General features: G+C 43.3%; 1 protein-coding gene and 1 long non-coding RNA gene across 3 annotated transcripts in view; one reads left to right on the forward strand and one right to left on the reverse strand.

Moving 5' to 3' along the window:
* The window catches only part of LOC141080555 (uncharacterized), a 385,270-nt gene that overhangs the window by 276,864 nt on the left and 92,489 nt on the right, over window positions 1-15,917 (forward strand). The window lies entirely within an intron of this gene.
* PHEX (phosphate regulating endopeptidase X-linked) overlaps window positions 1-15,917 on the reverse strand; it is a 365,396-nt gene that overhangs the window by 133,159 nt on the left and 216,320 nt on the right. The window contains exon 9 of the mRNA XM_073565833.1: window positions 15,345-15,490. Coding sequence (XP_073421934.1) covers window positions 15,345-15,490 — 146 coding nt within the window. The remainder of the gene's footprint in view (window positions 1-15,344; window positions 15,491-15,917) is intronic.

Raw genomic sequence — 15,917 nt, forward strand, 5'->3', positions numbered from 1 at the left:
CAGAAGACACTTTATTGCGAAAACTAGTTTTTGCAACACAATATTTAGACAGCTATAATTTTTCTATATTTCGTCCGACAGAGTCATGGCTTGTTTTTTGCAGGTCAAGCTGACGTTTTTATTGGCACCATTTTCAGGCACATGACAATTTTTGATCGCTTTCTATTCAGATTTTTGGGAGACAAAAAGAAAAAATCTAACAATTCAGGACTTGCTTTTTGTTTTTTTCATACTGTTCCATGTATGGTAAATTAATAAGGCAGCTTTATTTTTCGGGTCAGTATGATTACAGAGATACGGAATTTATATTTCTTTTATGTTTTTGCACTTTTATACAATAAAAACTATTTTATAGAAAAAAATTATTTTTGCATCGCTTTAATCTGAGAGCTATAACTTTTATTTTCCTGCTGATGGAGCTGTATGGCAGCTTGTGTTTTTGTGGGACAAGATGACATTTTCAGCAGTACTATTTTTATTTGCATTCATCTTTTTGCATTTTACTGCACTTTTTGTTGGGTGGTATGATGATAAAGTATTGTTTTTTGCCTCGCTTTTTATTTATTTTTTATGGTGTTCTCTGAAGGGGTTAACTAGTGGGACAGTTTTATAGAGTAGGTAGTTATGGACATGGCAATACCACATATGTGTTCTTTCATTGTTTATTTTTTATTTACATAAATAAATGTATTTATTGGAAAAATTTTGTTTCCTTTCTTCTTCTTTATTTGAGGATTTTTAAAAATATTTTTACACTTTTTTAATATATATCTTTTTTTACTTTTTTACATTGTCTCAGGATGGGACATTACTGTACAGCATGAGATAGCTGATCTGATGCTCTGCAATGCTTCTGCACTGCAGAGCATCACATCAGTACCTGACAGGTAGGAAAGAAGGTATCTCAGATCCTGCATCTCCATAGAGACCATTAGGACAACACAATCGCATTGCGTTGTCCTGATGGAAGCACGCAGGGAGCTCATTCCCTGCGCAGTGCTCCTCTATGTCGCTATCACTACTGACATCGGCATCAGAGGGGTTAAATGCCTGCAATCAGTGCTAGCACCAATCGTGGGCATTGCTGCAGGGTACCAGCTCTCACACAGAGCTGACACTCACACTCGATCACCGCGGCGCTCCGCGTGAGGCAGCGTGATTGTGGCGCCATACAAATACTGCTGTTTGCTGGAATGCAGCTCCCGCAAATCAGTATGTGTATGGCACATGTTGGGAAGGGGTTAAACAAAAGGATTCATAACATAAAGTTAAAATGTTAATTATACCTTTCAACTTTTTCCAGCATGGAGTACCAGTTGCGTGGATCTTATTGTTGTGTTTTATTAGAAATTTGCTTGCTTATCAGTTTAAGGTGCGCAAATCTCTCCTGCAAAAGTGTCCAGCCTCAAGAATCAATGTTACCATTAGTGAGAGTAAGCAGCGGAAGATGTGTAGGCTAGAACTTATGTATACATAAGACCAGAAACAAGATTGGTAATCAGGTAAAGCAATATGTATACATAAGACCAGAAACAAGATTGGTAATCAGGTAAAGCAATCCTTCCATTACTCTTATTAGTGTCTCAGAGGCCTCAATTGAGCCATTGCTTTATATGAGACTGTACGTTGACTGTTGTATGTTATTTTGTGGAATACCTATTGATTTTGTATTGCATAAGTCCACTGCAGTTTACTAATCTACACAACTTACACCTTAGGACAGATATGCAGGTTAATTGAACAATCAAACAATGAAGGATTACCAACCCCACTCATGTGGAAGAATGTTCTGAATGGGAGATGTGGGTATAAAGTCTCTAGCCCCCTCTGCAGAATGACTCTTCAGTCACAGCTCAAGGGAACCATGGCTCCATCTGGTGGAATACAGATCTGCTACAATTCCCATCACTGAACCCAAAAAGACGTTTAAAGAGTGAAAATCAGGTTACTTGGCGATACCTCCTCTTTGTGGGTGCCCACCAAAAGTGAGGTGCCACTGGTTGGGGTAGTTGGCCCTGGATTCCCCAAAGTAGCAGAGGTACTAATCGTTGCCAAGTCAGCAAATGGATGACACTTTGACATTTCCACCATCTGGTGTTCTTGCTGGGACTGTACTATATACTGTTGCTGGCTGGAGCTGGATACATGTACTGAGGTTGTGGTATCTGTGACTTGGATTTGAGGATCTATCCTAAGGACGGTTGCTGCCAAGTGAAGCTGAATACTGTGTAAATGTGCTACAGTCATGATTCCCTTCATCTGGAGGAGCATGGACTATGACTACAGACTATACTGGCAGGAAATACAAACGCTGTGGGCCAAACAAATATTGTGAGACAGTGGGTATCACCTGATACGGGGGTATTGCAACTACCAGCCCTGGGTTGGGATCTTGTGGACTGGGGATATTGTATTTTTGCTGTAAGGCCATGGACATAAGTAATAAAAAATAGTTGCATTGTTAACCTGCCTAGGTGATTATTAAAACCCACCACCTCAGATCTTCACAGTGACAAAATAAAATAGGTGGACAGAAAAAAAAATATTTATTGCTCTTGAAAAGCAGGGATGAAAAATAACACTGCTTCCTGATTAGCAAAATAGGCAATGTCCCTTACAGGATTTTCCACAAGATAGTTAATAACTTGTTGATCTGTGGGAATCTGACCTCTGGAACCTGCACCACTTGGCAACAGGTCATTTTTATCAACGTTAGAATAGAGCAGCAGTGTGCATGCTCGACCACTGCTCCATTCATTTCATATGGAGCGCAGTTTCTGGTAGCCCCATATAGAATGAATGGAACATCGCTGCTGCTCGATTTTGTAACTGGGACAAAAGTGCCCCATCAGGGATAAAATTTCCCATTCTGCCAATCAGCAAGCTATTCTATAGATAGATGATAACTTGTCAAATAAATTTAAATTTAAATCCCTATCAATTTAGTGCCGTAACCTAAGCTAATTTCTAATATACTTGCATTAAAAATTCTCTGCTATTCTTGTGCAATATACCTCTATTTATTACCTAGGGACTACACAGGATCATAATCCAAACACCATCCTGATCTTGGTGCATAAAATAGGGCTCACAATACTTACTGTCTATCTGATGCGGTGTATGTGAACTATTGAGAATGAATTGACCAATGAGATATGATTGACATATCTAGTGTTTTGGAAGTGACTAATTTCCTTGTATATATTGCCAAAATTCTTTAAGTTTACCAATTTGGTCACTTTTTTGTCCTGTATACCTAATTATTCTAATGTATTTATGGTGGTGTTACTTCTTTGCAGGGTATAATAGGGTAATTGAGGGTGAGTCGATGTTGAGCGGGGGCGCCATATCGCTCTTTAGGGTACCAACCCCCGCGGCAAGATAGGGAAACTATCAGGCGAGAATTCCTATTGCCCATATGTGCGACCTACCCTGTTTTGACAATCCAGTCACCCTTTTGGACTGTTTACATTTAATAGCACCTACGATACTTACTATCTATCTGATGAGATGTATGTGAACTACTTAAAATTAAGTATTCAATGAGATATGATTGACATATTTCGTGCCTTTGACACAACTTTCTCCCTAAATGTATTGCCATAATTTTTTGAGATTACCATTTGGGTCACTTTTTGGTCATGCATATCTGTTTGTGGTTATCGAATTATTCACGGTGGTGCTACTCCTTTGCAGGGTATAACAGGCTTATTGAGGGTGATTCGACGTTCAGTGGGGTCACCATATCGCTTTTTAGGGTGCCAAACTCCGTGGCAAGATAGGGTAACCATCAGACCAAAACTAGGGCCAGAATCCCTATTGCTCATTTCTGTAACCTGCCTGACAAAGTTGTTGTAAATAGTAGGAGGGTTTTTTTTAGTGTTTTTGAAGGAGTGGGGAGCAGGGTCAGCTGTGACATCACAAGTTATGATTGGTGGATATTGTGTTTTCAGCTATGTATAGAGATGCTACCTGTTATTGTAATCCTGCCTCTGCTGATAAGGAACCTGCTGAACAATTTTCCTGAAAGAACATGTGAACATTGCAAGTATAGTAATTTACTTTTTATAAAGATTGTGATATGGAAAAAAACATTGCCAATTTAAAAAATATAGATAACACGAAAAACAGATTTAAGCAATTAGTCATTTCTTGATGATAGCTTCCTTTTGATTTCTTAAAGTAAGGAGAACTTCACTAGGTCATTGCTCAATGATGGTAAGTGCTTAAAATGGCCTGAACCCTGCATTAGAAGGGGTCCTTGTTTAGAAAATTACTTTATATGTGGGTTTGCATTTTAGATCCCATACACAGTAACTGATGTAACTTTGGGAATATTTGTTTCTTATTGTATTATACAATGTACCGGTACATTTTAACTCCAGCTCCACTAACCTCACATAATCTGTGTACTGTTGTCCTGTACTATAGTAGCTTTCAATTATCAATCTAATTCCTCTTTGCCCCATAAATCAACCGGAAGATACGTCACATTTTTCTCATCTACGATTGCTAGATAAATGGCATATAAAAACCAAAAAAAATAGGTGCCATTAATTTTCATTAATTTTCACAGCGTGAAGGGCGATATAGAACTGTCTGCAGATTTGTCATAGCCAATATTTTCACTGACATAGGAAAAAACTGACTACATGAAATATCTGTTTAGATTCGCTTAAGTGTCAGCGGCCATGAGAAGGTACACGTCTAAAAATAGAAATCGTTTATTTCCAAAATTACTTGGCATACACTATGCTTAACCGTGAAAATATGTTTACGGCAGCAGCGTGTGCTCACAAAAAAGGATCCAGGGTAAGAGGCAGCAGTTTGTGACATTTTATGGAGTGTCAGCCCCCAGATGGCTGCAGCAATATACATTGTTAAGGGAAATAATTCAACTCTTCACAGGAATTCCTTTAATCTTAAATGAAATGTCTTCCTTTGCAACATGTCGGGCTGACATCTGATGAGATTGTGGATTTCTATTAATCTTCAGCTTCTGCTAAGTGTCCTGTATGCAGCGCCTCTTATAGCTGTCACAAGTCTCCAATCACAAATTGCTCAAGGTTAGCAGGTTTTTACTTAAAAAAAGAAGTTTTATTTCACTCCACTATTTTACCACTGTTTAATGGCTTATATTCATCAACACAAATTGGGCATCTGATTAAGGCTGGGGTCAGACTTGTGAGTACAATGTGAGAAATTTGCGAAAGTCTCTCACATCAATACCCGGTACTGCCGCCGGCAATCGGGACCGTAATGTGCGGCTGCATAGAAATATATGCAGCCGCACGCTCCAGTCCGAGTGCTGGCGTTGATGCGCGAGTTTCTCGCATAGTACTCGCAAGTCTGACCCCGGCCTAAGGGGCCCGTTACACATAGCGATATTGCTAGCAATATCGCTGTAACGTCACCGATTTTGTGACGTTATAGCGATATTGCTAGCGATATCGCTATGTCTGATACTTACCTCCGACCGGCTCCCCCCGCTGCTCATCGCTGGTCGCGCGAGAACGTCCTGGACCGTTTCTCGTCATCAGATTCCTGCTGGGCTTCCTGTGGCGCCGACGAGCGACGCGTGGACGCGGGCGGGAGGACGTCAGGATTGCCGCGTCTGACAGGTAAGTAGCGACCCCCGATCCCTGCTATGTCGCTGGTGAGATCTGCCTGTGTGTCAGCTTACTAGTGACCACTTAACGATGCACCAGCAATCCATATCGTTGTTGGGATCGCTGGTGCATCGCTAAGTGTAACGGTACCCTAACAGTCAACTCTGGTTGTCGTAGGTTTTGGTAAAAAAAATGCTTTTGTTTTTCATTGTCATGATGTTATAAGTTATATGGTTGGAAACGCGAGAAATGCCATAAAATCTAGTTACATATATACACTGTGTTAAAATTACAAACCAGCAAACAGATATTTAAAGCTGCTCGAGCCTCAAGGTGTAGGATCCTTCAAAGGCTTGCTGTGGTGCATAAACCTACTATTCAGCCACCCCTAAACAGTGTTCACAAGCAGAAATGGTTGCAGTGGGCCCAGACATACATGAAGACTAATTTTCAAACAGTCTTGTTTACTGATGAGTGTCGAGCAACCCTGGATGGTCCAGATGGATGGAGTAGTGGATGGTTGGTAGATGGCCACTATGTCCCAACAAGGCTGCGACGTCAGCAAGGAGGTGGAGAAGTCATGTTTTGGGCCAGAATCATGGGGAAACAGCTGGTAGGGCTCTTTAAGGTTCCTGAAGGTGTGAAAATGACCTCTGCAAAGTATATATAGTTTCTGACTGACAGCTGTGTTCCATGGTATAAAAAGCAGAAACATGCCTTCAGGAACAAAATCATCTTCATGCATGACAATGCACCATCTCATGCTGCAAAGAATACCTCTGAGTCATTGGCTGCTATTGGCATAAAAGGAGATAAACTCATGGTGTGGCCACCATCTTCCCCTGACCTCAACCCTATAGAGAACCTTTGGAGTATCATCAAGCAAAAGATCTATGAGGGTGGGAGGCAGTTCACATCAAGACAGCAGCTCTGGGAGGCTATTCTGACTTCATGCAAAGAAATACAAGCAGAAACTCTCCAAAAACTCACAATTTCAATGGATGCTAGAATTATGAAGGTGATATCAAAGAAGGGTTCCTATGTTAACATGTAACTTGGCCTGTGAGGAATGTTTTGAAGTTAAATAGCTTTTTTGTTCAGTGAATGTGACCTCCTAATGCTGCAAATTCCACAAATGAGCATTTTCAGTTCTTTAAAACAGATCAAATGTTTAGAAATTCTAATGTGCCTAATAATTTGGAACAGTGCAATTTGAGTTTTTATTCATTTTGGAGATTATACTGTTATCATTGGGAGGTTTCTTCAATAAAATTTGATGTATTCTCTAACCGGTGATGACTTTTATTAGACTGACTGTCATTTGTACCGACTATTTAGGAAAATCATTGAAAAATATCATTTGCTTAATAATTTGGAACACAGTGTAATAGTAAAAGTCATATCTACTTACATAAAGAGTACAGTTAAAAACTCCAAATAAATAATACAGTATGTTAATTCTGGCAAATAAACAAAGCCAGGAGTGTGTGATTTCAGTCTGAAAATATATTATTTTCTAGTTTAATGTTAAATTCCTTTTATTTCTTACTTTGCTGAATCAATGATTATTATGATTATATTAGTAAGGTGGCCTTACACATGAGATTAAACAAACTGTTTGGGGTTGCTCACTTCCACATCGGAAGGTAAGCAGCGCTGGTGATGTCACATCTGCCCACCCCTGCCAGACCAGTGGCATATTAGCATAGGACACATGCATTAAACTTGCTGATCGTGCACCAGTTATAAAGGTGTAAAGTCATCATTACTGCTCACCCATCCAAGTGGCAGAGAGCAGTCCCAGACATGTACCAGTTATGAAGGCGTACCATCCAAGTGGCATACAGCAGTACCAGACAACTTTTTTAATGTTGGTCAAAACCAACAATCATATAATATGTGTACAAAAACCATCTGACTCTTTCTCGATGGCAGACATTGGGCAAAGGAAAGATCCGACATTTGGATTTGAACATAACTGGTCTTTTTGTTCTCAAGGGATATAAGTTGCAATTCCTATTCAGGATACATGTTTGTTAAGATGAACATTTATGTATATCCTGTAATCAGGAGAATTAGTGTAGACAGAATAAGTGCTCTGCCGGCAGGTATGTGAAGAGTATTTCCAGTTTTATTCAGCAGCTTAGAGAAGTTCATGACATTTGAGTGAGAACCTAGTTTGGTTGAGGCCAATATAGTGACTAAGTTAACCCTCATGGCTAATTTAATCCATGGCCTGTTTTGTCAGCATCTCATGCCAATAGCATGGAAAAAAAGGTAGATTTTTCTCACCACCCGTTATATGTCCACCACCACATATAGCTCCGGATCTTCAGAAAGTGCGTTGGCTAAGATGTGTAATATAATCCCATGCAAAAAGGAAAAAAAAACTAATTCTGAAATCACCAATAAAATTTCATCCACTTTATTAGAAATCCATATATATATACCGTATATATATTTTTGTATTCTTCAAATGTGGCTTGATTGTTCACATATGTATGTTCAATATGGTCCAGATATCCACACGTCTGCATATCATTAATTTAGTGTTATCATGGGTGGAGTGCAGCTATAGCTTTTATAAACTATTTGTCTGGCATTGTATAAGTTATGACTAAGACTAGTAAGTCAAAACGCTTAAACTAGGCTTTGTTACCTTGCCATGATGATATTTTAAATGGATTTCTAATAAAGTGGGTGATATTTTACCACAGATTTCAGAATTTTTTTTTTCCTTTTTGAAAGGGATTATCTCTCACACCAATGTCATTACGAAACACAGTGAACATATGATCGGGTGGCTGGTGTGATAAAACACTCCGGGATCGCCTTTGCTGGGGTCAAAGGTCACGTGCATTCAGCATGAAACTCAGGCGCAGAGCTGGGATTTGGGTGTAACTGACCCTGGGTCAGGTTTATTAACGGTGAAAGCAATGCAAAAGGAAATAAAACATAAAACAAATCCTTGCCTGTCCGGCACTAACTAAACAATGGACAACCTAACTACCAACTGGCGGGCTTCTCCCGTCCAGCCAAACCACAGTTGCAGTGGGCACTGCTTCCACTCACGTGTGTCTCTCACACAGACAGGCTCTCTGTGTTCCCAGGCTGAGACACTCACACAACCACCTTGCATCCTTTTATATCCACCTCCCATTATTCATTAGCAAGCAGGTGCGATACTGACCAAACTAGGCCACATAGGAAAGGAATCTGGGCGAGATATACCTGCCCTCATACACTATTCCCACATGATTCTCACATATCCCCCCCCCTCTGCTCAGACCACTCCGGTCGAGCAATGACACCCGCCAAACAGTGCACTCGGGACAGGGCATCTGCATTTCCCATCTGTACCCCTGGGCGGTGCTCCACCGTAAAAGTGTAGGCCTGCAGGGCAAGGAACCACTGGGTCACCCGGCTATTCCGTTCCTTGTTCAAGTGCATCCACTTGAGAGGGGCATGGTCAGTGATCAGCCTGAACTTTTGGCCCACCAGGTAATATTTGAGGGCCTCTAGAGCCCACTTAATGGCGAGGCACTCTTTTTCTACGACTGCATACCTTTGCTCGTGTTTATTCAGCTTCCTGCTGAGATAGAGGACTGGGTGTTCCACTCCGTCCCTCACTTGTGAGAGTACGGCCCCGATACCGGTATCAGAGGCATCCGTTTGTACCACAAACTCACTGCGGAAGTCCGGAGTCACCAGTACGGGCTGAGAACAAAGTGCCCGTTTTAGGCTATGGAAGGCTTCTTCAGGCGCTAAACTCCATTTAATCATGACGGAGTCTTTCCCTTTTGTAAGATCCGTCAGGGGGGTAGCGATGGCTGCAAAATTGGGTATGAACCGGCGATAATAACCGGCGATCCCCAGGAAGGCTTGCACCTGCTTCTTGTTGACAGGTTGTGGCCAGTCCTGAACCGCCTGAATCTTATCAACCTGGGGTTTAACAACACCCCTCCCAATTACATACCCCAAATACCGGGCTTCTTCTAGCCCGATGTGACATTTCTTGGGGTTCGCGGTTAGACCTGCCTCCCACAGGTCGTCAATCACAGCTTGTACTTTCTGGAGATGAGTCTCCCAGTCCAAGCTGTAAATGGCAATGTCATCCAAATAGGCCGAAGCGTACCGCCTATGTGGCCTCAAGACTCGATCCATCAGTCTCCGGAAGGTCGCCGGTGCCCCGTGCAGTCCAAACGGCATATACACATACTGAAATAAACCTTCCGGCGTAGCAAATGCCGTCTTTTCTCTGGCCGCCTCAGCCAGAGGGATCTGCCAATACCCCTTTGTTAGATCTAGGGTCGTAATATACCGGGCTTTTCCTAACCGATCTATTAACTCGTCAACCCGGGGCATAGGGTAGGCATCAAATTTTGAGACCGCATTCAGTTTCCTGAAGTCATTGCAGAACCGGATGGTGCCGTCCGGTTTAGGAATTAGCACAATCGGGCTGGACCATGCACTGTGCGATTCCTCAATGACTCCTAACTCTAATATTGCCTTCATTTCTCAGGAAACGGCTTCACGGCGCGCTTCCGGGATTCGGTAGGGCTTTACGTGAACTGTGACACCAGGTTCCGTTACGATGTCATGTTTCATTAGCATAGTCTGCCCGGGTTTTTCTGAGAAAAACTTTTGGTTGTGAAGTAGAAACTGCCTGACCTCAGTCTTTTGCCGCTCCGAGAGAGTCTCTGCAACCCGTACCTCCGGCACGGTATGCGGGCAGACAGGACGGGCCAGCTCCGCTGATAAGGCAGACCGATCCTTCCAGGGCTTTATCAGATTTACATGATAAATCTGTTCAGGTTTCCGTTTACCTGCCTGGTATACTTTGTAGTTTACTTCACCAACTCTTTCCTTGATCTCAAAGGGGCCCTGCCACTTTGCCAGGAACTTACTGTCCACCGTGGGGACCAGGATCAACACCCTATCTCCGGGTGCAAACGTACGGATCTTGGCGCCCCTATCATAGATTCTTTTTTTGGGCTCCTTGAGCCTGTACCATGTGTTCTTTGACGATAGGCATAACAGCCGCAATACGGTCCTGCATTTGTGTGACGTGATCTATCACTGTTTTAAACGGAGTGACCTGACCCTCCCAGGTTTCTTTTGCAACGTCTAACAGTCCGCGAGGACGTCGGGCGTACAATAACTCGAAAGGCGAGAATCCCGTGGAAGACTGGGGTACTTCCCTGATGGAAAAAAGCAAATACGGAAGTAAATAGTCCCAGTTCTTCCCATCCTTGTCTATCACCTTTCTCAGCATCTGCTTCAGAGTTTTATTGAACCGTTCAACCAACCCGTCTGTTTGAGGGTGATACACGGATGTGCGTAACGGTTCGATTTGTAACAATCGGCAGAGCTCCTTCATTATCCTGGACATAAAGGGGGTCCCCTGGTCGGTGAGTATCTGTTTTGGTATAACGACCCGACTAAACACATGCACCAGTTCCTTGGCAATCGTCTTGGTGGCCGTGTTACGCAAAGGGATGGCCTCCGGGTAACGGGTGGCATAATCCAAGATGACCAGGATATGTTGGTGTCCACGTGCAGACCATGGAAGGGGCCCAACTAAATCCATCCCAATCCTCTCAAACGGGACTTCAATAATAGGTAGGGGTACCAAAGGGCTACAGAACCGGGGCTTAGGTGCAGAGGCTTGGCAGTCAGGACAAGACTCACAATATACACGAATATCGTGATGCATGCCTGGCCAAACAAAACAGTGTAATATCCTTTCGATGGTTTTCTGGACTCCCAGGTGACCTCCCATCACATGTCCGTGGGCCAGGTCCAACACCTGCCGCCGGTAGGGTTTTGGCACGACTAATAGTTGCACCGTATCTTCCTCCTTTTTCTCTATCTGATAGAGTAAATCATTCTCCAGAACCATGTAAGGATATGCCAGCCTAGAGCCAGGTTCTACGGGTACCCCATTTATCACTTTTACATTTGTCCTAGCCTGAGAAAGGGTAGGATCCTTTATTTGCTCGCTTTGGAAGTCATCTTTCTGAACTTCTAAATCCGGCAAACGGGGAGGTGGACGGCTGTCGGCCTCCTCCTCTTCCCCGGTCTCCTCCGTATCACCCGCCATGACTGAAAACGGGAACGGCAGGTCATTTCCCGCAGACTCTTCCCCAGAGTCTTCCGGGGAGACCTCTTCCAGGGGTTCGGGACCCACACGTGCCCTGGGAGAAGAATCATGTACACTATTACCCTGGGGTATCAACTGATTCTCCCACAATTGCCAGAAGTGGGGAAAATCCCGGCCCAGGATAACATCATGCAATAACGCCGGGACAAGTCCCACTTTATGTTGCACAGACCCATAGGAAGTTGTAATGCATATGACCGTGGTGAGGTACGAACAGGTGTCTCCATGCACACACATTACAGAAAATTTGTCTGATGGTCCAGTCGGGGCTGACACCAGACTGGCCTTCACCAGAGTCACCACACTTCCCGAGTCTAACAATGCCACCACATTTTTGCCATCAACAGTTAAATCACACAAGTGTTTTTCCACATCCTTTTGACCGGCATTCACACTCACTACCCGTGCAACCATAGACATGCGGTTTTTAGAGTCTGTGACGTCGCACTGCATGGGTTCAGTAGTGACCGGACAGTTCACAGCAATATGTCCCATCTCTTGGCAGCGGAAACACCTAACGGGCCCCTTGCTTAGACCATAGTTCGTTACTCTCAGCCTCGCAGTGCGGGCAGTCCTGTTTTCCTCCCCCTCTGTCTTAGGGATTTTTCCATCTCCCCTACTCCCTGGAACAGTCTTACCGGTTCCACGTGGAGATGATGAAGAACGAGGTGGGGTAGCGTCGTCTCGGAGTCCTTCCGCCACGGAGTAATGTTCAACCAGATCCACCAGTTGATCTGCCGTCGTAGGATTCCATGGCTTACCCACTTCCTCAGGGCTGGCGGTAGAGCTCTCAGGTACTTGTCCATGACGACTCTCTGGATTATCTCTGGCGCTGTCAGCACCTCGGGTTGTAGCCACTTCTTCGTCACGTGGATCAGGTCGAACATCTGTGACCGCGGTGGTTTATCCGGCTGATAAGTCCATTGATGCACTCTCTGTGCACGGACAGCGGTCGTCACTCCCAGCCGGGCCAAGATCTCGGCTTTCAATTTGTCAAAGTCCTGCGCGGCTTCAGGCTCTAAGTCATAATAAGCCTTTTGGGCCTCACCGGAAAGAAACGGGGCAATCAGGCCGGCCCATCGTGCCTTCGGCCATTTTTCTCGCACCGCCGTCCGTTCAAACGTGGTCAGGTATGCCTCGACGTCATCTTCGGTCGTCATCTTCTGCCAGTACCGACTCACGTGAATCACTCTCGACTCGGCTTCCAGGTTAAGCTCAGGTAAGCTTGCCAAGCGCTGCGCCACCTGCTGGAGAAGCGAACGATCGGTAACTGTCATGTCCACCAACTCCTTCAGCTGGGCCATCATCACCCAATTAGCTTCTTGCTGGACGGCAGTGGACTGTACCAGCGCTTTCACCACGTCCTCCATGCTCATGCTTGCAATGTGATGCCCGCGTTCTCCACCACAATGTGATAAAACACTCCGGGATCGCCTTTGCTGGGGTCAAAGGTCACGTGCATTCAGCATGAAACTCAGGCGCAGAGCTGGGATTTGGGTGTAACTGACCCTGGGTCAGGTTTATTAACGGTGAAAGCAATGCAAAAGGAAATAAAACATAAAACAAATCCTTGCCTGTCCGGCACTAACTAAACAATGGACAACCTAACTACCAACTGGCGGGCTTCTCCCGTCCAGCCAAACCACAGTTGCAGTGGGCACTGCTTCCACTCACGTGAGTCTCTCACACAGACAGGCTCTCTGTGTTCCCAGGCTGAGACACTCACACAACCACCTTGCATCCTTTTATATCCACCTCCCATTATTCATTAGCAAGCAGGTGCGATACTGACCAAACTAGGCCACATAGGAAAGGAATCTGGGCAAGATATACCTGCCCTCATACACTATTCCCACATGATTCTCACACTGGGTATTCATGAGAGAAAGTGAGGCGAGACAGCAGTAGACCAATAGGGGTTCAGGCACTAGTTAACTAAGGAATATGGGCACTTTAAAGGGTTAATTCCAAAATATTGTTATCTTCTAACTAAAGATCGATCAGCAAGAGATCAAGTTCAAGTTAACTTTCCTGAAATTTGTGGTTCCACGTGAATTGGAACACTTTGCGATTTCACATATAAAGATTGTAGAAAATAAAATGTCATTTACCTCACCGCTCACCTATCCAGCCTCCAGGCTGCTTACTGTCCCCAGTTTGGTCATCAGGTCTCTTCTTTCATTCGTCACGTGCCTCATCTCCCTGACCTACACTATACGCTAGTACTTCTAGCCATAGCTAGGCCTCAGATGCACTGAATGTCGCAAGATAGTAATGTCGTGATGTCAGTGACCTATTAAGTTTCGGGGATTTTACATCTAACAACAGATCTCAGAGCATAATAAGGATGTCATGATCTGCTGTGTTTGTGTGATCAGGTAGTTCAGAGGTTAATCTGGACAGCCTCACTCTGAGACTCTGGGAGGCTTTTTATAGCCTCATTGTGGGCTCACTCCTTGTCGCTTATACTCAGACCCTTGACCGAGTGTGTGACCCTAGTGTGCTTTGTGACTGTGATACTTTATGCTTGCTTGGCTTTGATCCGGTTCTGTCCCTGTTACGAGTTCTGCCTGTTCCTTTGTACTGCTCTGCTATTCCCGTGTATGACTCTTTTGCCTAGGTCCTGACTAATCTCTGACTGCCTCCCTTGTACTGAGTTGCTATCTCTGTGTATGATTCATTGCTTACTTTTTGACTATTTTCTGCTTGTCCCCCTGGTACCGCGCCGCCCTCTCTGTGTACGACCCCATTTGTCTGATCTGAGTTTCCCTAGCCTTTACTCCAGGATTCCTGCTATAGAGCCCTATAGCCCTCTCCTGCAGCAAGACGCTAAGCCACGCCCCTATGGTCACATGATCGTAGGTCCCGGTACTGCTTAACTACTTTCAGTGTCGCAGGTCCTGGTGTCAGAATTTTCACTGCAGTATCAGACCCCGGGTCCCCCGTAGTCTGGGTGAGTCATCCTGTTCAGCCGCAGCAGTCCGCCGGCGTTACAGGATCCTGATAAAGGATCATTATATTTGAGGCAAATAACTTCGCTGTGAACAAATTCCCAGCAGAATACATGTGAACTGGCAAATTTATTTTCAATTTGTCTGACATCACTACTGCTAACCAAATGATAGGGTAAAATCTACTGATCGCTGGGTGTCCAACCATTGGGATGCTTTGAGATCCTAAGATTTGAGCACTGAAAACCCATTTTGAAAGGATTTGAAGGTCACAGGGTTTGGAGACCAAGTAATCAGTAAATTATCCCATATGCGATGAATAGGGCATAACTTAATATTTTTGAAATAGCCCTTTGAGAAAGATGAACAAGGGCAGAGAACTTCAAGAACACTCATCAGCAGGCATTATGTTAAGATACAGATAACATTTAAGACCATTGCAATGTAGTTTACAGGAATTTATAGAAATCATGATTTCTCAGAAGAGAGCGAACTTCAAAAATATTATTGAGAAATATTGAAAAACTAAAACATTTTCATCAGTCCTGATTTACTTTATTTTACTATGAATTACTGTAAATTACTTAGTAGGAAATACCACACGAAGACTGGAAATGATACCTTTTGTCTTCATTCTCTAATATTCTAAACAAATCTTTAAAATACTGCGGTACCCGGACAATGACTTCCTCTGAAGAATCAATATCTTTCAGTTCAGGATACATCTTGAAATCAATGACTTTCTTTAAGTAGGTTAACCAGTCAAACTGGGAAAAAACATGAAATATAATTAAATGGTTGCGTTTAAAGGAACTTTACTCTTATATCTTCATATTTATTGATAATATGTACGATACAGTGTACAAGAAATTTCGCCTATGCAATTAATGTTCATAAAGTTCATCGGTCAAACTAAATTCTTCCAATTTTTAATATAAAAAATATCTAAAAATATATTCTAATGAGTCATACACTTAGGGCCTGATTCATTTTTGGATCTGTTTTTGGGAAGTGCTTAGTGCCTTACGCCCTTTTTCTCTTTGTTTGTACCAAATTAATGTTTGCAGTTGTGCTTTTTTAAAGTGTATTTTATATCTGTTTGCCTGTTGTTTTTTTACTTTACCGCTGTGGGTGTGGTTTAGGATATACACATGTTTTTGCCTAATCCATCATTTGTGACCTTTTTCAAAAAGT

This window comes from Dendrobates tinctorius, unplaced genomic scaffold (assembly GCF_039654945.1).
Source record: "Dendrobates tinctorius isolate UK_male_01 unplaced genomic scaffold, ASM3965494v1 ptg000016l, whole genome shotgun sequence".
Lineage (NCBI taxonomy): Eukaryota > Metazoa > Chordata > Amphibia > Anura > Dendrobatidae > Dendrobates > Dendrobates tinctorius.